We start from the raw sequence: 26,072 nt of genomic DNA on the forward strand, positions 1-26,072 counted from the left end.
AACACCATGACTGAGATATGCCTACTTTTAGAGTACTAGTCTAATTGTGTTACAACTTGCTCTAGCTGAATCACGCGAACAAAATGACAAAATAGCTTCTACAAAGTTCTATTGTACAGAATTATAATAATTAAGTATGACTTATAGAAACAGATATAGAGAGAATGAACCATAATTGACAAGGCTGATAACAGGGTTTTTTCCCCCCAGAACTACAGTAGATCGGCCATTATTCTTTGCCCTGCATGCTAAATTTAACTTGACCAATCACTGACCAATTTCATTTATAATCTCCAGTTTACAACTGACTTTAAAATAAAATCCTGGGCTAATGTTTGCACATCCCCAAATTTGGATAACAAAGAATTCTGTAGAACTCAGACTGCCGGGAATGCATTTGGGTCAATGTAAAAGGGGGAGGAGGAATGACATTGCCATAGGTGTATACTATATATGCCACCCAACCAAACAGAGGAAATAGATGAACTTTTTGCTAGTCAGTTAACTAAGGAAGCACACCACAATAGTAATGGGGGATTTTTACTACCCTGACATCAACTGGGAGACAAACTTTGCACCAAATGGAAGATTAAACAGGTTCCTGACAAACCTAGCAGACAACTTTGTTTCCCAAAAAGTAGAGAAGGGAACAAGGGAATCAGCCATGTCTAGTCTTACAAAAAGAAGGACTAGGGGTGATATGATAGCAGTATTCCGGTATCTCAGGGGTTGCCACAAAGAAGAGGGAGTCAAACTATTCTCCAAAGCACCTGAGGGTAGAACAAGAAGCAATGGATGGAAACTAATCAAGGAGAGAAGCTACCTAGAACTAAGGAGAAATTTCCTGACAGTTACAACAATTAATTAGTGGAACAACTTGCCTCCAGAAATTGTAAATGCTCCAACACTGGAAGTTTTTAAGAAGAGATTATATAACCATTTGTCTGAAGTGGTGTAAGGTTTCCTGCCTAAGCAGGGGGTTGGATTAGAAGACCTCCAAAGTCCCTTCCAACTCTGTTGTTGTCTATTCTGTTCTGTCTTTGGTGCGATTGTGATAGTTTCTCATGATGGCATCAACCAACCCCAGAAGTAAATTTATTTTTTATTTGCTAGGATAATTGATATTTTTAAATCCTATATTAATACAAAAAAAATGAGGCTAAAGCATGGTCAGCAAGATGCATTCCTTCCACCATCCTATCACCTTCTTGCAAGCTTAAATTGGGATTCATGCTCCCTTTTTGGCTGCTAGCTTTTATGTAAATATTTAAGCATTGTTCCTTTTAAGGCCTAGCAGTAACTTCACTTTGAGGCAAACTCTCATTACTGTTTACTGCATCTAAAAAAAGCAATATGTACTTGAAATTCTGGCACTATATAAATAGAACATTCAGCATAGCTATTATGTAATATTTTTCCACACACATGGGAATGACCTATATGACTCACTGGAGAGAAGTACCCTCTTGTGAATTAGGCACCATTCCTGCCTTAACAATCAACAGTATTGTGACATCAATAACTATGGCCAAATAAGTAAAAGATGGCATAATAATATAGAAAGAACACAACTATTTGGGATAATGTAATACATAAACATGGCGTATGATTTAATATTGAAGAAATTTCATATTTCAAGACCATGTAAAATATTCTTCTCTAAAAATTATTTGTGGGACTGTGAGAGTTCTTTGTTTTCCAAGGACTGTACATCCCAGTGTAGATGATAATCATAAAATGCCTTATTGTAGCACACACGTTTTCCAGTAATAGGCTGTTGCCCTGGATTAACTCCACCCTCTTTGTCATGCCCCCATCAGGAGTCTGACTCTGTGGTGGAAGATGAGCTGGACAAGAACTGACAGAGAATGAGAGGGCAGCTCCATTGGTCTTGGAGGAAACTGGGGAAGGGCAGAGTCAGTCTAGGCAAGGCTGTTCGGAATTAGTAAAGCCTGCAGGCAGGGAGGAGAGACAGAGCTCAGACGAGGAGCAAGAACTACCCCCTCCTGATGCAAGGACTCGGAGAGTGCAGAGAAGGCGTGATCAGTGCAGACGGAGCAGGCCACGGCGGGGCAACTGCCCCGCCCAGCTTCACCAGGCACACCTGGGGAATGAGATTTAAGGAGATGCCGTAGGGAGGGGCATTTGTCGGGAACAAATACTGAGTTCCTGAAGTGTTGTGTGCAGACGTTTGAACTTGCCAAGAGTCCTTGCATTCCTTGTTGGCATTCTGGACTAATTATCTGGATCTTTTTCTCCCTGAAGTCCTTGCTTGGCTCTTGTTTTACCAAATACATTTGGGATTTATTGCCGTGTAGCCTTGGTGCAGACAGCGCTGGGCTGGACTAATTGCAGCCAGAGGCTGCTTGAGGTTTGTGTGGGGGTTTGTTCTCACTCTGCTCTGGGACTTGCCAGAAATATGGGAGCTTTTGGGGAGCTTTGGAGTAATAAAGGGGCGGTTTGAACTGCCAACTGTTTGTGTTATCTCTGTGCCGTACCCTGGGTCATCACACTCTTAGGCTTTGCAAGCTGATGTAGCCATGTTAAATATTTGATGATTAGTCCTTATCACAAATAAAAGTCTTTAAGTTTGCAAAGTGGCATATAGCACCACCTTTGCCTCATTCCAAAAGGTCTTGCATTTGTTTGGATTAGGTAATGTCTCATGGCTGTTCTTCTTTTCTGGCTACTTCCAAGCTCCAAACTCTGCACTTAAACAGTGTTTCTTTTGAGCACTCCAACTGAGTTCCCAAAGCAAGATCCAGGAACCAGGATATGCTGGTTACCATCAGGATAAGCTGCCTACCAGTTTATAGTCTTGTAGTCCTGGCAATTGATTGATAGTCCTCTTGTCTGCCTGTCTGCCTGTAATAATTATAAATCTGCACAGGTGGCCTCCAACTTCCTTATATGCTTGCCATTTTCTTACCTCCTTTTCTTCTAGATTCCCTCCCCCTCGCTATCTATGCTCACTTTTTAAAGCTAAGGGCATGGGTGGAGTGAGGCTGCGTCTAGATGTTAGCACAGTCCTGATAATGCCTTGGTAAGGTTCAATTAGCCAGGCAGCTGGAACTCCAGCATGGAAGTTTGTGAGTAAACTATGAGTGGGGCGGATAAATAAATGAGCCCATCTGCTCTTAGGGCATCTGGAGCTATAAGACTCTTGGGAAGTGGAGGTAGAAAGCATTCTCTCAAATGCAGACAGCAATCACAACCTCAATCCTTCATGAGGTCCAGAGTTAAAGCAAGAAGAGTATGTCATGGTGGTTCATTGGTTTATTATAAGCTATTATAAAAAACACATTAATCCCAATTCTTCAAATGTATAGAAGGATTAAAGAACACTTCAGTAGTTTTAAAAAGTGGCAATTTAAGTTACTGTTGACTGTTACCTGCCTATGCCTGGTTCTAAGTACAAAATCCATCAGTTGCACAACTCTACTAACTAAAAATACTATTGTATTTTTCCCAACCTAAAGTGATGTATTATACAATACCTAAAATATAAATTGATTGAGATTAAAATAAAGCCTAGACTACCAACATTAGACAGGTAAATAGCTAACATCTTAAATTAGCTATATTCAGATATCTGATCCTATGTACCGGTACATCTATTTTTTTCTGAAACCAGCGTGGTCAGAGGGCATTTCTCTGAAGGTATGGTTCGATTCTTTTTTTTGCGGAATAGTAAGGGAAATTTAACAGAAGGGAATAATGCAATAACTTTCATATTCTTTTGAATCTTTCTTCTTTAAAAGGATATATACAGTTTGTGGAAATAGAGCTGCTGGGAGTGAAAACTGTAGAAAAGATAGTTGAACAATTCATTGTGCATTTCATCTAGGCCTGCTGTTTTCTTATTTAACAAATGATATTTATTTTTATTTATTTAGAAAATTTATATGACTGCCCACTCACTCTCATCACATCTTACTTTTTAGTGAAGTCAGCCTATTTCACTCCTATTCCTTCTCTGAAAATGTTTTTGTTTTTCTATAATCCATTTTGTAAAGTATTTTAATATATTTCCATCTCTCTTTAATCTTATCTGTCTGCATTAGGTCTGTTCCATGATTTCTGGAACATTCTATGTAGCCCCACCTGCTCTCACTCCCTAAGCACTGCTGCAATCAGGTCTCTGAAGCTCCTGAGCCACCTAAAGCAACAGATAAAATTTCAACCCCTTTTTAAAAAAATATTCCCCAAGCCTTATAAAGATCAATACTAAAAACACTAGAGAATATTCTCCAGCCCAGCAGTTGATTTTTTATTCTCTAGAGTACAATCATTCCAGTACTCAGAAGGTGGCAGCCCAATTTGGCTTCTTTTCCCTTAATATCAAAGCTTATTTCCAATTAAATTAATGTAAGCAAATACCTATATGAACAAAGTTGTGCATTTTTATAACATTAGACAGTAGTCTAAGTAAAAACCAAACTTAAAATTTACAAAAATGGAAAACCAAACATTATTTATTCCACTAATCTGAATCATCACAGCATCAAATAGAATCTAATGCACTTATACATTGTTCTAAATAATAATTTATTTTACCATGGTTTATTAAACAAGCCAGAATCTGTCTTATTAGTTAACTAAGTACTCATAATTTGTTTGAGCTATTTTTTGTTTCCTTTCCCTGTTAGCTGTTTTTGCATTTCATCTTTGTAGACAGGGTACAAAATACCCCAGTAAATGTCATGAAAAACAAATTATGCATCCCTATACACACATTATAATCAGCAAACAACATGTTCTTAAATGTGGCTTGCAACCCTAATACAAAGTACTATTCCCCTTATCACACTAACTCAGAATCAACAAACCAGTTATGTTTAGTACAACATATGAATCCAAATCTACAGCTTTCTCTCATTTCAGTTTAAGATCATGGCTTAGTACCATTTCCATGATTTAGTATTAACCACTTGTTAAACATTTTATTATCGTACCCAAAGAACACTTGTCCAGAACTGAATGTATGCATCTGAAATTAAAACTTACCTATTTTAGAATTGTATTATATTATGACTATTCCAGAGAATAATCCTAATTTATGTGCATTCCCCCAAAATGCAGAAAAGTAGTATAAAGAATAAACATGCACAGAAGAACATAAAGAATTCAATTGACTTGACACTGAATGCAGGCTAATGAAATTCATACTAGCAAAACTATAAAACATTTATGTATTTGTTTGTTTATATCCCAACTTTATTATTTTTACAAACAACCCAACACATCTTCCTCTTCCCATTTTTCCCACGATAACAACCCTGCAAAGTGGGTTGGGCTGAAAGAGACTGACTGGCCCAAATTCACTCAGTTGGCTTTCATGGCTAAGGTGGAACTTGAACTCACGGCCTCCCTCTTTCTTGCCTGGTGCCTTAAACCTCTAGACCAAACTGTCTCTCCATTTCTACTTTTTTTCCTAAAAATAATCTTCCATAATGTCATCATTCAAAAATGTACAACTTTATACTTAGATTTTTGTTTCCTTCCCCCTTAACTGGTAGTTTGTGTGTCAGTAACGATGAGTGTTCTTAATCTGGAAATGAAGGATGACAAAATCTAAAATATATCCAGCGATAATACTTCATGACTTTATAATTTCATATTCAATGTCCACTTGCCAAGATCAGCTTATTATGTGGAGACCTAGACAAGATCCGTTCACTTTTATTTACCACTAGGTAGTGGAGGGGGATCACATAATTATGTATTTGTTTACAGAGATGACCTAACAAAATAGGAAATTTCATTACCCAAAATAGCTGCCTGTATCAGGGGTTTAAAGTCTATGGAACCTGTTACTTTGGAAAAATCCCAGGACTCTTGACCATGAGGCAAAGCTCTAGTGATCAAATCTGGCTGCTTTTGAGTGAACTTAAAACTTTCTCATAGAACCTGTCAAATTCTCATGCACTCTTAAGACTCCAAGCAACACAGCTGAAAAAATCTTAGACTATAATGCATCATAGCATTCAGACATCAGTTCACACAATGAATTCTGTGGGTAGCCAATTATTTCTATAAAATGTATATCCAATTCTAATTAATCTTAGACTATTATGTTAACATTCCATACTGTGGATTTCTGCTGGCATCTGTTTTAATATTTTTCCCCCACTATAAGCACTGAACTGTATTTTAGGAACTTTAAACAGAAGACAATCCCATACAATTTGTTCAGATATTAAATAGGGAATGTGCTGCCCTCTAATGACTGGCAAAATCACCAGTTCTCCTCTTCAAATAAAAATAAAACCTGTAAAACACAACTAAAATTAAAAATAAGAGTAAATCAAAATAAAAAAACAAAAAAGCTACCTAAGAATATGAACATAATTCATATTCAGAGGCAGAGTTATAAAGTTAGAATAGCACTGGATTATATTTGAGAGATTAAAGAATAGTAGTATCTGAATCAAGAAAAATCAAATGTTCTTATATGTAATGTGATTTAGGAAAAAAACACACACTAATTAAGCTATCAAAGGTGCCCTAAGATTTATTCTACATTCAAAGAAGCCTTATAAGTCCATATCTAGACAGAGTTATCTAGCTAAACCTACTGAAAGTGGCTCTCTAGAGCTTTAGCAGCAATCTTTCTAAATTCTGCTACTTGAGATCCATTTAAATGCCAGAAATGCCACATGGAAGCTGCCACAAAGTGAAATTTAACATTATTTTAGAAATGAGAGAGTCCTATAGCCTTGTTCTTTATGTTGTGTTACTTTTTTCTATATTATTTCCTAGATTAGCAACTTTATCACAATTTTATAGAATAAAAACCGTGGAAACTGAACTACTAGTAATGAATGGCATTTCTTACCTCCCAGGAAAAACAGAGCTGAGATAAAAACCAGCCTTGGCTCAGTCATGAGCCACAGAAGGAATACTACAAGCACTTTTGCAGGTAGTCCTCGATTTATGACTGGCCATTTAGCAACTGTTTGAAATTATAACACTCCTCACAAGAGCCATCTGCAATCCACTTTTGGAGTTCTAACAGCCACATACATTCTGAGTGCTTGACAATTGACCTGTATTTACGGCAAGTTGCAGCACCCTGCAGTCACATGTACATTCTCCTGGTTTCTGGCAAAAAAAAAAATGCCCATTGGGTACACTGGGTTCCCTTAATGACTGGTATAATTAGTGGACATAGTGTTCATTTAATAACTGTTGTATTCACTTAATGGCTGCCACAAAATACATTATAAAACCAGGCAGTCATGTGGTGACCTGTTTAAAGACCTACATGACCTGTGGCCATGATCAATTATGGTTGAGTTGAGAACTTACAGGTCTTTTTACATAATAATTATCAAACTTCAGAGTATTTCCTTAAAATTGATGTGTTATCTTCAATAGGAAATTTCAAGTCTTCTCATTTTATGAATACGTCTATTCTATCTTTATTTTTATTTTATTTTATTTTTTTAATTAAATTTTATTAACATAAACAAACGTAAAACACAAATACATGTAAAGACTTATACATTAACAAAAAGTCAATCGACTAACTTCTAGAAAACCTTCGCATCGGTGATTAATGTCCATTTAACCAATTTTCCTTAATCATACTATTTACAAATTTATTTGCTTATACCTTAATACATTCATTGAAGTTCAGCAGTATCTTTCTACAATCATATTAACCATTTATTTATACAATCCTACGGCTCATCTCATGTATCTATTTCTGCAATTCTTGAGTTATGTTCTCCTAGTGTCCTATGTTGTTGGCCCTATCCTTCCTTCTAACCATGTGTACCATTTTTGCCAAACTAAATAAAAGTCAGTGTTCTCTTTATCTTGGAGCTCTTTTGTGAGCCTATCCATCTCTGCGCATTCATTTATTTTTGTTATTATTTTTTCTTCTGTTGGTATTATCTCGGATTTCCAATTCTGAGCGTACACTATACGTGCCGCTGTCAATATGTGGATGGTAAGATATTTTATCTCCTTGGTACACTGTGGTGTAGTCATTCCAAATAGAAAGAATTCTGGTTTCATTTCTACACTTTGCCTCGTGGTTTCTTCAATTATTCTCTTAATCTCTTGCCAGTAGTGTTGTGCCTTCCTGCAAGACCACCAGAGATGGTAATATGTCCCCATTTGTGTCTTGCACTTCCAACACATTGGTGATGTCTTTGGAAACATTTTAGCCAAACGTGCCGGAGGAAGGTGCCATCTATAAAATATCTTGTATAAATTTTCTTTGTATGGAATCGACAGTGTCATCTTATAATTTTCTGCCCATAGCTTGTCCCATCTGTCCAACTCTATATTGTGACCTATATTTCTTGCCCAGCTTACCATGTTTTCTTTCACGGTTTCCTCCTCTAATTTATACCTTATTAAATATCCATAAATTTTAGATATTATTTTCTCATCTGTGCCTTTTAAAATTTTATCTAGTTCACTTGGTTGGCTTTGAAAATCATAATGTCTCCGGTCTGCTATATATTTTGACTCAATGTCTATTCTATCTTTTTTTTTTTTTTTTTAATTTGATTTATATGCCGCCCTTCTCCGGAGACTCAGGGCGGCTTACAATGCGTTAAGCAATAGCCTTCATCCTTTTGTATATTTATACAAAGTCAGCTTATTGCCCCCACAAACTGGGTCCTCATTTAACCTATCTTAGAAAGGATGGAAGGCTGAGTCAACCTTGAGCCTGGTAAGATTCGAACCTGCAGAAATTGCAGGCAGCTGTGTTAATTACAGGGTGCATTAAACCACTGTACTACCAAGGCTCCTCCTATCTTTAAGTTACTTTGTTTGCTATATGTGAAACTAGCTACTGTTATCCTTCACACTCCCATCCCCGAAAGCTTTTCAACATATTATCCAACATCTTCAAAAGAAAAGTGACTTCTTCATTCATATTCCCAATCAATCTAGAAATAGAACAGTTAACAGAATTCCAGGGAGGTTTTTCTCTACTACATGTTGAACCTCCATCACAACCAAATCATTTCAGGGTCATGTTGTCAATTTCTAGAAATAAATCCTGAATCAGATGCAGTTTGAATTGCTCTAAATGAAATGTAGGATTCCTGGCTTTACAAATTTTACAAATCCCTATTCCTATTTCTAATATACAAATTTTATTACATTTCTCTGTAGAAGTTTTGCAACGTAATTTAGCTTAAATCAGTTTTCCCTAACCAATTATTTTACCTGATTAAAGCCATTACGTTCATTTTGTACAATACCCACTAAGAGCAGAATATACATTTTTAAAGCCTCCATTTAAAAATGCCTTTTAGAAGCCGTCTGCACCAGCGGTCTTCAAACTTTCCAGCTCAGCAGACAGGTGGAGGTGGAGGTGGCAGCAACAGCGTGGGGAGGAAGAGGGGATGATTTCACGCATGCACTGCTTTCACAAATGCAGTTTTGTGCACATGTGCACTGGGCCACTAATTCCGCAGCCCAGTTCTGAGCAGGCTGCAGCCCGGCACCAGGCCACAGACTGGGAGTTGAGGACCCCTGATCTACACTACATGCAACTTTTTTAACCCACTGGCTACTAAATTGTTACTATCTGATATTATTTACCTCTCCAGAAGTTTATAATCAATCTGGACTTGTCTCTATAAATTGTGAACAAACAGAAGACTGTCTAACTTTTGTTATACAATAAAAACAAAATTGCAATATAATATGCCATACTGCAGAGATAAAACAATAAAATGCAGAAGCAAACATTCAAGTTAGAACCCCAAGTCCCTAAAAATTCCAAATTCGTTTTATTTAAACCACTTAAATCCCAGAAAATCCTTACAAAGGGGAGAATTCATCTAGCACCAATAAGAGTACATAGTGAGAAACAATGCTTCCTAAAGAAGGAATTCTATAAATTCTGAACTGCTACTACAAATGTACACAATTTAATAATTTCAGGAATGGAATTCTTTACATAATAGGGACAATTCAAGGGTTCAGTATTTTTCTATATCTAAATATTCCAGAAATAATCGAAGGTGTCCCAGAAAAGGAGGGAACTGTGACCTTTGAAACCTCTACAAGTTATCATTAAAAAAGGCTCTGTTTGCAGCAGTCTCTGATTGAATCGCTGATTTAGCCAAATGATCATGAATGCAAACTTCAACCATAGCAAAAGAGAACCTTCTGATAATCTTGTCAGCACCAAGGGGTCAAAATTTTAAACTACCTCTTTGGCTTATCTGTGAAGCTAGCTAGAAACCAGCATAATTGAGAAAGCATTGATTTATATTGAAAGCTTAACTGTGATTTGCAATAAAACTTGCAGCCCTATTAAAATTACAAATCAATGTCAAAAATAGTTTCCGTGTTAAATGCCATCATACAAACTATAGAATTCTTATGGTCCTGAGCAACTCAGAAAAGTTGGTCAGGAGTATTAGAAAAATCTACAATTCAGAAAATCCTACAACTGTTTTTCTGTCCTGCAAGGGGGGGAAAAGCTAAAATGTAGATACAAATCCTGTAATATTTACATTAATGGTAAGGCTAAGTATGTTTTTGTTGCCACAAATTAGCAAGTTCTCAAGCAATTTAATGCAAGAGACAGTAATGACAGAGAAGAACACGATTTTTAAAACTGCTCTTTTAGTATTCTTTGAGTACTTAGTATAACACAAATCACTTGCATAAACATTTGCAGGCAACTCATCTATTAATTACTGAGTATGGAAGTTTACTCAGAACTGTTTGAAAAGTGCAGTGATTAATAATAAATATACATTTATCATTTTAGACTTGAGAAAATTATGAAACATTAAGAATATGAAAAATAGAAGAATTAAATATATAATATATAATTACTCACCTACTACAAGTCCACATTCTGGACAAATCATGTCTCCAGCTCTATAATCTTCTACTAAAATGGAATCTGGGTGGTTTGGACATGTCACTCTAGGCAGAACGTCCAAGCTTTAAAAAATATAACATAAAATTTTATATGACAATTTACAGTAAATAGCACATGTTTTACTTAATTTCTGAATCATTCATGTCTAGTGCTTTGGGAAAATTCATTTTAAATAAAATTCACAATTATGACTGACATCACTTGCTAGCTGGTGTTTTTCAGATGTGTCAAGACTACTGTTGCCATCCATTATCACCAGCCATACTAGCTGGCTTCATGGAGTTGCCATTACCAAAATGGGAAGTGGGGCAGGGAAAGGACGGATGATCTGGTTCAATACTATGGAGCTACATAAATGAAGATGGTTTATGCAGTTCTTTAAAATTATGAAATATGAAATAAGTATTTAACTAAAATTCACATATAGCCCTGAATGGGAAATAGAAATTATGCAAAATTAGACTCTCATATATAGCCAAACTAATCAAACTAATAAGAAGTTGCTTGTTGGTTATTTTAAAAAATAATACTCCATTTTCTACCTAATAATATTGGAAGTGGAAGCACTACTCAAGAATATGAGTTTATCATACAGTACTGGATACAGTGTATGCCCTGTTAAATTACTGATTTTTCTTTCATTCAACAGACATTTCTACAATCAAGGTGGTCCTTGACTTACGGCTATTTCTTTAACAACCGTTCAAAGTTACAGCGGTACTGAAAAAAATTATAATTAGTCCTTCCATTTACAACTGTTGCATCCCCATGGTCATGTGATCAATCTTTACATGCTTCCCAACCAGGATGTATTTACAACAGTTACAAAGTCCAAGGTCTTATCATGGTCATTTACAACCTTCTCAGAGAGCTTCTGAGAAGCAAAGTTAATGGAAGAAGCTGGATTCAAATAAAGACCATGGCAAAAAGGTAATAAAATTGGACGATTCACTTAACCACATTAGTTAGCATTAAAAATTATGGTCAATTGTAGACATAAGTCAAGGATTACTTGCACGTATCTATAGAACTACCATCAACAACCTTAAAATAATCTCATATGCAGCACTGTAGCCCTTTTTTCAAAACCAATTGCATCAAATTCAATTAACAGGGGTATAATGGTTATTTATTAAAAGAAATACCTTAAAAGATATTCTCATTTTATGTTTGTAACCTACTGAGTAAGCTGTATTTTACATGAGTAAAATGGAAATCAGATCACTTCACTTTAATAAGTGAATAATGTAGAATAAGAGCTATTCTACATTAATACTGTATATTGCAGCGATTTTGACTAAAGATATTAAAGGGAAGAACAGCCTTTGGTCATATCTGTTAGTGGTTCTAAAATTTAATCTTTGTGTAGATTCTTTGAAATAAGTCCTTGAGATAAACAATATGAACATAGTATTAGCTACTCTTGTGCGTGTAATAAGTAGCCAGAATTCTGGAGGGTTCAAACTTATTCATAAACTGCATATTCATTCACAGTGTCCAATTTCTCTCCTTTAATCTTCTTGCCATTAAGAAAATCTAAAAAAAGCAGAATCCAGATAAAAGAAAAAATGTTACCAATACATAAAAAGGTCTCTTGGCTCGCCTGGATGCTTTTAAGCAAGTAAGCTACTACAACACTAACTTCAGATTGCTTTCTTTTTTAAAAAAAAAATGCTTTTATTAATCCTACTAAAATCATATCAAAGTAAATTACATTCAGTATGTAATTTTTGTTAACTTTATTGGCATCTGAATTCAAAACCATTTTTTCCTTTATGCATCTATAAATGACATCCACAATATTAGGAATCTAGAAATAATATTCAAAAACCAAATTAAGAATACTAACAAACTAATGATAGAAAAAATGTACTTTTAATTCTACTGTTGTGTGCATCTTGGAAATAGTGCGAATACATAAAACCCAAAACAAACCCAATTTAATCTCTTGGAAGGAAAAGGGGACTGAAAATAAGAGCTAGCCTCATTTGGCCTCTGGCCTCTGGAGATATCATCACCAAAGGTAAATTAGTAAGTGAATAGCACATACAAAATGATGTTTCACATTACTAATCTAAGCAAATTGCTGAAACTACCATCTTCATAGCCAAGATGCTAAGAAAAAACAGAGCATCTGGTATGTTGCCTAACAATGAATTTTATAGATGTGAAATTCAAAAGTGCTTGACAAAAAAACAGAATTGGAAGTAACCACAAAACTGTCAGTGCTCTTAAAAAGAAGCACTGTTTGGTTGAATCCAGAACCATAGTGTTCTTCAACAAATATATTATACTTTTAACTGATTCCTCCTTTGGTCAGCAAGTGAGTTATTCAACTTTTTTTATATGACAATTTATTGAAACACTTTTCCCTCTGATCCTAGTGAGTCTACTAACTTAAAATTTAATTTGAACTTCAATCACAACCCCAAAGTTGTGATGTCTTAGAAAACATACATCTCCTGTAACAGATTTGAAATTACAAACAGTTATGCATCCTCATGAATGAACATGGAAAGGAACCCAACAATTTTGTGACCATAGGCCTAACCATGCAAGCCAAATTTTTAAATCAATTTAATTCTAATGCAAGCAGCTGTTTTTCCTATTCATCTGGAGACCACTGGGTTGGAAAACACTGGGGAATATAAGTCAAATCTTATATTAGCTTATGTCCTTTATACTAGCGTCATATTTATTGCCAGGCTGAATTTAAACCTTTAAATGGACCACACTGCATTAAGAATCATTTGCTTCAATGTTACCATTCCTGAAGGTAAATCTGCTCACAAGACATGTAGAAAAATATGAGGGGCAGAGCCTCTTAGTTACTGTTCAATTACTATGAAATATTCCTTTAATTAAATTCAGTAATTCTCCTTACCTGTGTCTTCTGCCAGTAAAGACTATTGTGAGTCTTAGTTTTTGCTGCTATACATTTCCTTGCTACCAGTCTTAATCTGCTCTTTTTATACCTTGGTGCTGTTAAGATGTATTATATGTTCACTGCTACTGCTTTAGAAATACAGTAGTTCATTTAGGAATACAGAACATCTTTATATAAAAATAATTAATCTATTGGAGCATATACTTCCAGCACTATTGATAGTTGGTTGCTAGGATTTTTTCAGAGCACTAGCAAGAGCTAGCAGGTTTTTTTAAAAAAAATCTTATTACTAAGCTATATCACTCTTCTTTTGTTTAGAATATAAAAGTATTGATCAACAAAGTTCACTTCCTCCTCCTTGTACCAAACTTTTTCAACAACTCTACACATTTATTATTAATGAATGAAAACCAAACAGAACATACAATACAGGAGAAGATATTTCTAAAACTGCTGTTTAATTAACTTCTGTCTTTTTTCATCTAAGTAAAAACAAAAACTTTCACTCAGTTTAATTAAATTAAATTTATGACTTTAATTTAATCTACATTTTAGAGACAACCTGTAATTCAAAACACAGGTTAGCAATTATTGGGTAAGGATTGATTCAGTACACACTGAAATACACACAATACTCCTTCTTCCTTCTATTTTCCCCACAAAAATCAAGCTTGTGAGGTGGACTGGGCTAAGGGAAAGTAATTGGCCCACACAGCCAGCTTTCATGGCTAAAATAGGACAAGAAGATGGTGGTAGAACAAACTGGATTTTATTTATCTATCAATTATTCTTATCTTGAAAACTAAACATACTATAACAGTAACAGAGTTGGAAGGGACCTTGGAGGTCATCTAGTTTAACCCCCTACTCACGCAGGAGACCTGTACTAGAGATTCGAAACACCGACCTTTCTGATTGACAAGCTTAGTGTCTTAGCCACTGAGCCATCTAGTCAGGCTATACAATCAGACAGTTAAAAAATGTAAAGATGGCTAAGATTCACAATTTAATAACCCAACTTTAAATATTCCTGGAAGGGACGTGGTGGCTCAGTGGCTAAGACACTGAGCTTGTTGATCGACAGGTCTGCAGTTCAGTAGTTCGAATCCCTAGTGCCGCCCAATGGGGTGAGCTCTGGCTACTTGTCCCAGCTTCTGCGAACCTAGCAGTTCGAAAGCACGTAAAAAATGCAAGTAGAAAAATAGGGACCACCTTTGGTGGGAAGAAAACAGCATTCCGTGTGCCTTTGGCATTTAGACATGCCGGCCACATGACAACGGAGACGTCTTTGGACAATGCTGGCTCTTCGGCTTTGAAACGGAGATGAGCACCGCCCCCTAGAGTCGGGAACGACTAGCACACATGCGTGAGGAGAATCTTTACCTTTTAAATATTCCTATGATGCATTGGCAAATTTATACCATAAAACATTTTTTCTACATCTAAAAGCAACATTTGCAAATGGCAATGAAATTTATATTATATCTGCAGATGTTTAAAGTAAACCTCCTGTTGTTTTAGAGATGAATTTCTTCCGGCATTAATTTTTACAACTGTCAGAGAAACCTGTTCATATAATTCAGGTCTGCATTTCTTAAAACTTTTTTTTTCTCTCTCAGGACCCCTTCCCATTTTTAAAAAGCATGGAGGACCACCAAAGAGCCTTTGCCCTTTGCTTATATGAATCATATTTATTTTTTACTCTATTAAAAATTACATGTGATTCACTCATTCGGCACTAACGATTGCTTTGATGGCATTTTAAGATTGTATTATTTTTCTACACAGGCTGAGAAAAGAATTTTGATTTTGGTGGCTCCTAATGGGACCCCCAGGAATAATATAACCACACTTTAAGAAACAGAGGTTTCTCAAACCTCTAATTTGGTGTCCCCCAAAGGTCATGAACACCTGAGAAAGGAGGCACTTTTCTCTAAACCAAACTTGGGTTCGCACAAGCACTGGCAAAACTAGCTCCAGGTTTGCTCCCTTACTTAATTTGGTACAAGTCGGCTTCTGGGGGGGAAAAAAAACTGTTTGCCCAGGAAAAACTGGATTGAGTTTGACAATGTATAAAATAATTTGCCAGAGAAAGGGCTTCCTTCCTTCTCTCCCCCCACCCCCTCAAGTTGCACAGCAGTTGGGTCACCTCAAAATGTCAAATACCTGGATATTTGAGATACACAAACATCCCCTTTACGGGAAAAAAAACGGCACACATTATTCCTCGCCACATTTCCCCCAACACAAACATTTAACTTTATTCATGGGAAGTCATGCGAGTCCCATTTGCCGTGTGAGCGGAGAGCTATGCCGCAAAATGGAAGAAAGGCGATAGGATAGGATAGGATAGGAGTGGCGTCTACTTTTTTTTTTTTTTAAATAAAGGCTCTTTTTTCTTTTTTAAGAAAAAGGTATGCCTTTCTGCTCCCCGTCGGTGAGACGGGGCTGCTTAATGCGAGGGGAGCGCCTCAGCAAGGGCGGTAGGGAGGCGACGAGAAAGAGGGGGACGACGAGGAGGGAGGCTTGGAAAACGGGGAGCCTATTGAGACCGGGGGGGGGGTTCCCCTCAAAGCGCTGAGAAAGGCAAGAGCTAAAGCCGGGGAGGGAGAAGAAGGCGAGAAAAGACGAGCGAGCGGGGCTAGAAGTCGCTCGGGAGGCCATAAAGGGAAGATGCTCCTCAGCAAGTCAAGGGAGGCTGAGGCCTAAGAAAAAGCTCCAGCCGTAGCCGCGGCTCCTCCCGGTCTCCCCAGACACCTTTCATTCTCCCGCCCACCACCGCCCTCCCTTTAAAACCCGATGTCAAGGCTCCCGAACCACACAGAGCCTCCCCACCGGAGACACCTTCCCCCCCCGACTGACCGGCTGGTGGACGCCATCTTGTTTCCTCCTCGTCGACTCCAGCAGGCAGACTGACGGATTTCCTTTTAAGCCAAAGCTCCGGTGGGTGGAACTCACCGAGGCCTCATCGACGGAAAGCCGCGCGGGTCAAAAAAAAAAAAAAAAAGCAAAGGATCGCGCTTTCCTGGCTTCTTCCGCGGGAGGAGAGGAGAGGCGATGCCGTCCCCTGTTCTGTTTTAAAGGAGGAGGGAGGCCTTCAGCATATTTGCTAGGCAGGGTGGTTGGTTTTTGCCCCTGTGGGATTTAAATTCCAGCAAAGTTGTTTTATACTCCTGTTGCATGGTTGTAACTTATACTGCAACCAATTTTGGTCACTATGCAACAAAACAGACGTTGAGACACTGGAAAAAGTTCAGAGAAGAGCAACTAAGATGATCAAAGGCCTGGAGACTAAAACATATGAAGAAGGGCTGCAGGGTCTGGGTTTGGCTAGTCTAAAGAAAAGGATTAGGGGTGACATGATAGCAGTATTCCAGTATTTGAGGGGCTGCCACAAAGAAGAGGGGGTCAAATTATTCTCCAAAGCACCAAAGGGCAGGACAAGAAACTAATGAAAGAAAGAAGCAACCTGGAATTAAGGAGAAACTTCCTAACCGTGATAACAATTAACCAGTGGAACAGCTTGCCTCCAGAAATTGTGGGCGCTCCATCACTGGAGGTTTTTAAGAAGTATCTGGACAGCCTCTTATCTGAAATGGTATAGGTTCTCCTCGGTGGGATTCAAATTTTTTAATACCGGTTCTGTGGGCATGGCTTGGTGGGCGTGGCTTGGCTTGGTAGCTGTGGCAGGAGAAGGATACTGTAAAATCTCCATTCCTACCCCACTCCAGGGGAAGATTACTACAAAATCTCCATTTCCTCCCGATCAGCTGGGACTTGAGGCAGAGAATAGATGGGGGTGGGGCCAGTCAGAGGTGGTATTTACCGGATCTCCGAACTACTCAAAATTTCTGCTACCAGTTCTGCAGAACTGGTCAGAACCTGCTGAATACCACCTCCATTCTCCTGCTTGAGCAGGAGGACTAGAAGATCTCCAAGGTCCCTTCCAACTCATTCTATCTATAGGCAATACTGATGGTTTTTGCTTGTGCATTGCATAGAGTAATGGGACTGCAGCGTTTGACTGCTGTTTAAACCCAAGCAATAAAAGAGAAAAAGGGAATTGGAAGAGGGGGAGAGAGAGACTCCAGCTTAATTTATCCACTAACATAAAGTTCCTTGTAGAATATACTGTGTCTGTCTGTATGTACATATGTATGCATAGTGTCTATGATGACAGGAGACAGTTTTTGACTCCTGACAACTGCCTGGACAAGCCTGCAGTTTTCTTAGCATGATGGAGCCTGGTGGTGCAGTGGACTAAACTACTGTTAAAGTAGTATTTAGCTGCCAGCTGCCTGTAATTACTGCAAGTTCAATTCTCACCAGGCTCAAGGTTGACTCAGCCTTCCATCCTTCCGAAGTAGGTAAAATGAGGACCCAGTTTGTGGGGGCAATAAGCTGACTTTGTATAAAATAGAACACCGCTTAGGGGGAGGCTGTTGCTAGTTTGGTTATCCTGGTTAGGCCCATATATAAGAGACTGTAGGCTTTCTTGTAATAGTAATATTTATTTCTTTTCTTCCTCAGGAACACAATTAGACAGGCACTAATCTGGGAGGAGCAAGAACTTATATACAGAGAAGGCGGGGCTAATGGTAAGTACTAACCAATGGTAAGTGACACAATGACATCACACAATGACATATAAACAAGCACACATATTTACAGATATCAGGTTAGGTATTTTCATCTGTAACAAATCCCCCTCTAAAATACCTAACTAATGGTGGGTTATTAAGATTATATATGCACATCAAGTTTGGAAGTCAAATACATATGTTGTTTGGTTGGCAATGGCTTAGTGAGGATATCAGCAATTTGTTCACTAGTATTGCAATGGATAGCTTTAATAAATCCTATACTTGACAGTTGTCTTACATGTTTATATTTTATATCGATATGTCGAGATCGTTGACCTATTGCTTCGGAAGCTGATATATCAATTGCTGCCTTATTGTCCTCATTGATAATAATTGGATAAACAGGTTCATCCCACACATTGGTTAACAAGTCATCGAACCAAGTTAGATTGTTGACCGCTTTGGATAAACAAACATATTCGGCTTCCGCTGTGGAAGTGGCAATTAAATTCTGTTTGCCTGTGTACCAGTGCACCGCACAGCCATTTATAAGAAAAACATATCCAGAAGTACTTTTTCTGGTTTTTGAATCAGTAGCCCAATCAGCATCAGCGTAGCAGGTCAAAGTTGGTTTTTCAGAAATGAATGGTTCTAAGAATAAGCACATATCAATGCTAGACTTTAGATATTTTAGAATCCTCTTAATTCCTTCCCAGTGGTATGAGTTAGGATTGCTTACATGTCTTGACAACAAATTTACAGCAAGGGTGATATCAGGCCTGGTCCAATTAGATATGTATAATAAGGACCCAATAATTGATCGATATAACGTGTTATCCTTGAATGGTTCGTACTCATTATACACATTCCTATAAAAATCAGTTGACATAGGAGTATCACAAATTTTTGAATTAATTAAATTACATTTTTGTATGAGTTCCATAATCTTGTCTTTCTGAGATAATTTGAACCCCTTATCTGTTTTGTCAATTTGGACTCCTAGATACTTATTTACCTTTCCTAATATTTTTAAGTTGAAATTTTTGCCTAGTTGTTCAGCGAAATTATCACATTTAATTTTGTCGTGTCCAAAATACAATATATCATCAACATAAATCAAAACATATTCAATAGAATCATTATTTTTTTTTGTGAAAAAACAAAAATCAGATGAAGTAGCTACAAAACCCATATTTTTAAGTATCTTTGATAAGCACTCATACCACCGCTTACCGGACTGTTTTAGTCCATAAAGGCTCTTGTTTAATAGCCAAATTTCTCCCTTTTTTGTATCCTTTCCTGGGGGTGCTTTCACATAAATTTCTTTATCTAGATCAGCGTGCAGATAGGCTGTCTGCACGTCAAATTGATATACTTCCAGATTTAAGATAGAAGCTAACACTAGTGCTGTTTTCACGCTTTCTGATCTAACGGTTGGGGAATAAGTGTCTTCATAGTCATCCGGAAATCTTTGGGCAAAGCCTTGAGCCACCAACCTGGCTTTGTATAGGAATTTACCATCCTCTAGCTCCTTGATTTTATAGATCCACCTAGTGCCAATAGGGGATTTCTCAGTGGGCAGGTCTGTTGGTGTATATACATTTAGTTCTCTCAAACTGTCCATCTCTTTTTTCATTGCTTCCTCCCACTTACTTTTTTCTTCTAGGGGTAGCTTAAGTATGTCATCATATGTGTTAGGAGTCAGGTGTTTAGCTTGGATAGACAGTACGTAATCATCTAATCTTTTAGGAATTATGCCCCTATTGGATCTAATGGGCCTATTCTGGGGATGTTCATCGCTATGCATATACTTAGCTTCTTTTTCGGTTAATTGATCTACTTTCAAAGTGGGGTGTCCTTTTTTCCATTCATCATTAACTATTACTGGGCATTTGATTCTGTTAGTAGATGTGGATTTGGGGTTCGTATCTGATGTGTGATGTTTTGCGTGCGTGTGTGTAATATTTTTTGATTCTGGGTAAATTTCATTGAGATGTAATTTTGACCAGTTCATGTGTTCATGAAACACGGCAGATCTGGATACAATGAAGTGATTATTTTTATCAATGAAGCGATATCCCTTGGTTCCTGATTCGTACCCCATAAATATCAGTCTTTTGGATACTTTCTCTCCTTTGCGTCTTAACTGTGAGGGCACATATACATCAGCAGATACACCAAATACGTGTAAATGCCCAATTTTTGGTTTCCTTCCATACATGAGTTCGTATGGGGTCTTATTGATTGTACTGGACCATAAGCGATTTATAGTGTAATTGGAATAATTAAGGGCTTCAGCCCAGAATGACTGGTTTAAACCAGCATCATCTAACACACATTTAACCATGGTTTGTAGCAAACCATTCTTCCTTTCAGAGACTCCATTTTGGAATGGGGAAAATGGACAAGATTTAAAGTGCAATATTCCTTGTGATTTTAGCCAAATTGAAAATTCGTTGGATAGGAATTCCGACCCTCTGTCAGTCATTATTTGTTTGATTTTGGTATTGTATTGTGTTTCTACCATTTTAAAGAACTCCTTAAATTTTTTGAAAACCTCACTTTTGTGGTTAAGGGTGTATACAAAACCAAATCTACTATAGTCATCGACTATGGTCAGGAAGTATCTTTTTTTGTATTTAATTGAGGGTTTTAATGGGCCTACTACATCCATATGAATTAGTTGAAAGGTTGATTGTGTGGTGCGGGTGGCTTTTTTGGGTTTTGGCTTGTTTTTAATTTTGGAAGAATTGCATACAGAGCATTCTAAGTAATTTTTACAGTTCTTTATTTTTAAATCTTCGGAACACTCTAACATTTTTCGTATGACTGGAAAGCTCGCGTGTCCTAGCTTTCTGTGGAGTAAGTGACTACAATTATCGTGAATAGGTTTTCCATTGTTTAAATTTTCAGACATATTAGTATCAGTGTTTGATGCATTCTTATCATTATTTTCATCATGGCTATCTGAATTTGGTTTTTTGTTTCTTAATTGATAGTTTGCATAGACTAGTTCGTTATCTTGTGGCAGTAGGTATGTTAGTCCATCATTTGTAAATAGTTTACCTATGTTTCTGTTGTTCTTAGTCATGAATACCTTTCCACCTCTGAAAGTGGTTTCTATTGCATTGTCTAAGCTTAACTTTAGGGTTGCCAATATGTTATTTGGAATTTCGGGCACAAATAGTACCCCCTCTATTTTTCCTATACCTTTTATATGCGTGTCTCCTATTCCTCTCACTAGGACTCTATTTTGGTTTGCTACTTTAATATAATATTTCTTTTCAGTGAAGTTACTTAATATTTCTCTATTATGAGTTGTATGGCATGTGGCTCCTGAATCTATGAGCCAGGTGTTGAGTGAATCAGATATCAAAGTGTTATTATTTCTTATTCCATATAGTGATCCTTTCTTATTTTCTCTAGGGTTATTTCTGTATGTTTGTCTTTCTCTAGAGTGTGGTGATTCTCTTCTCTTATACCTGTAATCTGGGGAGGTTCTGTCTAAAAAGTGTATTCTTCTATCCTTGTGTTTATATGAGTCACTGTATCCTATATTCTTGGGACAGTCTCTACTCTGATGTCTTTCAGATCCACATGTGAGACATTCATGTGGGTATCTGTCTCTGGCCCTGAAATCAGTCCTTCTTTGATTTCTACCTTCTCTTTGTTGTGTATATCGCTCTCTTCTAAGTCTATCTTCAGTAATAAGCTTATTGGTAAGGTTTTCTAAAGTAATTTGCTCTATACTTAGGTTATCTATTAGTGTAATGTAGTTATCCCAGCTGTGATCTAGTGAGTTAATTATAATGCTTTTCATGGTGTTGTCAGAAATGGTTTCTCCCCTTTGAATAAGGTCTGCTCTTACAGCGTTTAAATTCAAGATATGCTCACTCATGGATGTATCATGTTTTAGTTTGGCAGAATAGAATTCCCTAGAGATTTTTGTGGTAGTGGCTACATTTTTGCTATAGAACAGTCTGAATAATTTTTGATATACTTCAAATACAGTTAAATTATGCTCTATACTGGGGAGTATACTTGGGGAAATAGAAACAATTAACATATAGTATGCTTTGTGGTGGAGGCAGTCTATTTCATAGGTCCAAGGCTTATTTGGTGGGTTATCAATAAAAAATAAAACATTTTCTTTCATATATACAATCTGTAAACACTGATCCCATTCCATTAAGTTGCTTCCATCTAATTTCAATTTTATAAAGTCTGGAGGTATTGTCCCTGAGTGTAGTGAGGTGTTATTCATGTTTAGTAGCTGTCCATGATTTAAGACCTTAGCATACTCACAATAAGGCCTGGGTATGGTAGATGTATGTCTGTATTTACTTATCTCTATGTTGCGCTGACTTGTATTTATGTTTCCTTCTTCTTTCTTTGCAGGCTCGTTCTGGGCATGCTCAGTCCTCATTTTTCTCCAGCAGTCGATGAGGGAGGTTCCTGTGTCTGCAGCTCCTGGGGTGAAGTCCCAGACGGCCTTCTGTTGCTCTGCTTTGTTTCCGGAGGGCCTCTGGTGACTGAAGAATGCCTGGGGTGCTGCTCTGCTCATCGGGGAGTCTTCTCTGAGGTCGTCAGTAAGTGGAGCTTGAGGCGGGCCGCCATTGCCAATGGAGCCGGGTTGTTCAGGGAGCTGCTCTTCAGTAGGTAAGTATGATTGCCAGCTTGTCTTTCTTCGGGTGGCTAGGCCTTTCTTTAGACAGTCTATTTCTTTTTGGCCTTTGGTAGATGGTAGTTTAGAATTTTCTATTTCATTTTCTGGTTGTTTGTTTGGTATTGTTAGTTTAGTCCCGAGTGCTGCAGTTAGCACCTGTATAGCATTGTCTATTTCTACTTCAGTAGGTTGAGCTTTGTTTTGTTTAAATAATTGTTTTTTATTTGTTTTTGGACTCGGGTAATCATCTTCTTGGTAGGTTTTGTTTTTTATTTCGTAGTTTGAGGTTTGGAATTCTTTTAGTAATTGGTCAGGCATTTTAGAGGTATTAGGTGGGTAAGATGGCTGCCATGAAAAAGGCGGGAAGCTGTCGCCATCTTTGGTGTCATTTTTGAAGTCAGGGGTTGAATTTCTTACCTTGCAGTTTTCTTGTTTGTTATTTTCGTTATCTGCTGCTGTTCCGTGGTCGTTTATTATGCTGCGGATTTTCACAAGCAGATTTGATTCAGCTGTAGTTGTTTCTATTAATTCTAGTATTTTTCTTTTTACCTCATCTTCTTTGTTTGGTGTTAGCAGTTCATTTTCTTGTAATTGCGTTTGTTTCTTAATATTTTCAAGTGGTGTATATTTGTCAGGAGTTAGTTGAGCTGCCATTCTTTTCGTTATGTATCTGGTGGCAGGTCTTCTTTTGTCGTTATGTGAGTCTTGCATCTTTATGTTCGGTTGGGCCTACCAAACCATCCTCTTGCTACCAATTTGTTGCTAGTTTGGTTATCCTGGTTAGGCCCATATATAAGAGACTGTAGGCTTTCTTGTAATAGTAATATTTATTTCTTTTCTTCCTCAGGAACACAATTAGACAGGCACTAATCTGGGAGGAGCAAGAACTTATATACAGAGAAGGCGGGGCTAATGGTAAGTACTAACCAATGGTAAGTGACACAATGACATCACACAATGACATATAAACAAGCACACATATTTACAGATATCAGGTTAGGTATTTTCATCTGTAACAGAGGCAAAAGCCCTATTAATCAGGTATATACAAAAGTATGAAGGCATTGCTTAAAAAGCATTGTAAGCCACCCTGAGTCTCCGGAGAAGGGCAGAATATAAATCAAACTAATAAATAAATAATAAATAATAAATGATTTCAAAAGTGATTTTCCTCTTAGAGAGAATGACTATCCCAAAGCAACCCAGATGGCTTGTGCCTGGGACAGGACTAGAACTCACAGAAATAATATTTAGGATTTGAGCATGTGTACCATACATAGACAAGATTTTATTTGACATTCAATACCATGCTATTCCATTATACCTTCCATGGGTGAAACTGAAGTCAATACTAAATTCCACTCTCCTTGCCACTCTTACAGAAACTTATTTATGTATCCATTGGTAGTATAATGGGATGGCTATTCTGGGTTTAAAAAACAAACCATTTGCTCCCATTCTGTAAAACCTAGGTCAAAGCTCATCAGGCATAATGAAAGTCACACCCATTCACTGTTAGTGAAAATGCACACATTGATAGGACCTGCTACCCAGTGATTTGCAGGATAACATTAATTCTGAGAATGCATATTTATTTCCCACCTTTATTATTTTTACAAATAACTCAAGGTAGCAACAAACACATCCAATGTACTTTCCTCCTCTTATTTGAAGACAGTTGAACTGAGAGAAAGTGACTGGCCCAAAGTCACCCAGCTGACTTTCATGAGTTTAAGATGGGACTTAAGCTCGCGGTCTCACACTTTCTAGACTAGTGCCTTAAGCATTAGACCAAACTGGCTCTCATACACATATGATCACTTATGCAACATTTATCTTGTTGACCTTGTAATTTTTTAAAAAAAATTTTTTTGTCATTTTGGTGACAGAATTAGCTAAGAGCATATACAACTGACCTTAGACCTAAGACAGAATAAATGTGTACAGTGTTCTGACCCAGCCTTCACAAGCAATAAGAAACTGCTTACTCATGAGTAACACAACCCCTTTTTTATTTAAGTCAGGGCAGCAACAGTCTTTGTTCACATTGGATAAACAAAACCAAAAGTAATGAGTCGCAAATGAAAAACAGGGCAATAGTCTCTGTTCACATCAGCTGAGGCAAATTCACTCCCTATTATTTCCCAGTAGGGAGATTCCATTGGCACTTCAAATACAGAGCAATTAGTCCCAACAAACCTGGTTCTGGCAAAGAAATCCAACGTGATTGTTGTACATTGGAAAACAAACCGTTGTCTGCAACAACCGACCACTCCCAAACCCTTACTATTTATTTCCCAGCCAGGGAGGGTCTGGCTAACGTCTATGTCTTTTTTCCCCTGAGAGCCAGCTTATTTCTTTCCTATCTATGCATATGCACATCTGGGATGGGCCCCATCTGTTCCTCCCCCTCACTCAGCTCAGGCCCTGAAGACAGCTGCCTCTCCACCTGGGGGAGGACGGAAGGCTCAGACTGCATTTGCCTCTGATCCTGCTTCCTCATCAGAGCCTTCCAAAGGCTTGAAAACCTGCCTAGGCTCTCCTTCAACCTCCTCATCTGACTGCTGCTAGCTTTGCTGGCAGCCGACAGGCCACAACACACAGGTGCATGATGGTGCAGTTTAATGCATCTGAAAGTAAGCTACATTTAATTTCTGTGTAAATATGCATATGGTTGTTCTGGAAGGTCTGCAGTCCCGTGCATTTTGTAAGAAGAGCACCTGGGAAATAACTTCCAAGTACAAACACAAAAGAACAGATGTGCCATCTAAATTAGGCAACAACTAGTTGCTCAGCAGATAAAGGAACAGGACAATCAAGCCAGAGGAGGGAGGACTCTATAAAATGAGAGATGCTTTCTATAAAGGGGATTACACCTCCCTTCACTCAGTTCTCTGGGAAGTGGTATATGGTTCCCCACATTGTGCTTATCTATATACTTCTGTGCTGGCATTGGTAAATACTTTTGATGGGATGACTCCTGTACAACCTGTTTTCCATATCCTCTTGAAGGCTAACGGGAATCATCCTGTCATGGGAAAAAATCGTTAAGCATTAGCAACC

The 26,072-nt window shown here is 37.6% G+C and overlaps 1 protein-coding gene across 1 annotated transcript in view; it reads right to left on the reverse strand.

The window, feature by feature from the left end:
- The window catches only part of GTF2B (general transcription factor IIB), a 28,451-nt gene extending 11,556 nt beyond the window's left edge, over nucleotides 1-16,895 (reverse strand). The window contains exons 1-2 of the mRNA XM_034437161.3: nucleotides 16,623-16,895; nucleotides 10,829-10,935 (exon numbers count right to left, since the gene is read on the reverse strand). Of these exons, the coding sequence (XP_034293052.1) occupies nucleotides 10,829-10,935; nucleotides 16,623-16,639 (124 nt within the window). The 5' untranslated portion in view covers nucleotides 16,640-16,895. The remainder of the gene's footprint in view (nucleotides 1-10,828; nucleotides 10,936-16,622) is intronic.
- Between the last annotated feature and the right edge of the window lie 9,177 nt (nucleotides 16,896-26,072).

Source organism: Pantherophis guttatus, chromosome 3 (assembly GCF_059756535.1).
Source record: "Pantherophis guttatus breed Tessera chromosome 3, ASM5975653v1, whole genome shotgun sequence".
NCBI lineage: Eukaryota > Metazoa > Chordata > Lepidosauria > Squamata > Colubridae > Pantherophis > Pantherophis guttatus.